General features: G+C 71.7%; 2 protein-coding genes across 2 annotated transcripts in view; both read right to left on the bottom strand.

Annotated features, from left to right (window-relative positions):
* The window catches only part of Znf282 (zinc finger protein 282), a 22,944-nt gene extending 22,650 nt beyond the window's left edge, over positions 1-294 (bottom strand). The window contains exon 1 of the mRNA XM_033763970.1: positions 1-294. This exon is cut by the window's left edge and continues 14 nt beyond it. Coding sequence (XP_033619861.1) covers positions 1-143 — 143 coding nt within the window. The 5' untranslated portion in view covers positions 144-294.
* Positions 1-300, bottom strand: part of Znf398 (zinc finger protein 398) — a 25,471-nt gene that overhangs the window by 2,709 nt on the left and 22,462 nt on the right. The gene's annotated exons all lie outside the window — the stretch shown is intronic.

Raw genomic sequence — 300 nt, forward strand, 5'->3', positions numbered from 1 at the left:
GCCATCTCCGCGCGCAGCGCAGGCTCCTGGTGGCAGACCTCGTCGGGTGGCAGCGCCTGGGCCCAGCTCCAGCTCCCGCTGTCCAGCCCCAGGCCCTGGATGCCCAGCTGCTGAGGCTGCGGCCGTGTTGACACAAACTGCATCCTGGGAGCGCTGTTCCCCGCTCGGGCCGGCCAGGCAGAGGAAGAACGTTTTCCAGGCGCCTTCCCCCTCGCCGGGGCCGGACAGCTCCATCTACAGCCCGTAGGAGCAAACAGTCCCCTCGGCGCCGCTCCCCGCCCTCCGGCCCGCGCCAGCCAA

Source organism: Fukomys damarensis, unplaced genomic scaffold, assembly GCF_012274545.1.
Source record: "Fukomys damarensis isolate Sample0158 unplaced genomic scaffold, DMR_v1.0_HiC HiC_scaffold_16, whole genome shotgun sequence".
Lineage (NCBI taxonomy): Eukaryota > Metazoa > Chordata > Mammalia > Rodentia > Bathyergidae > Fukomys > Fukomys damarensis.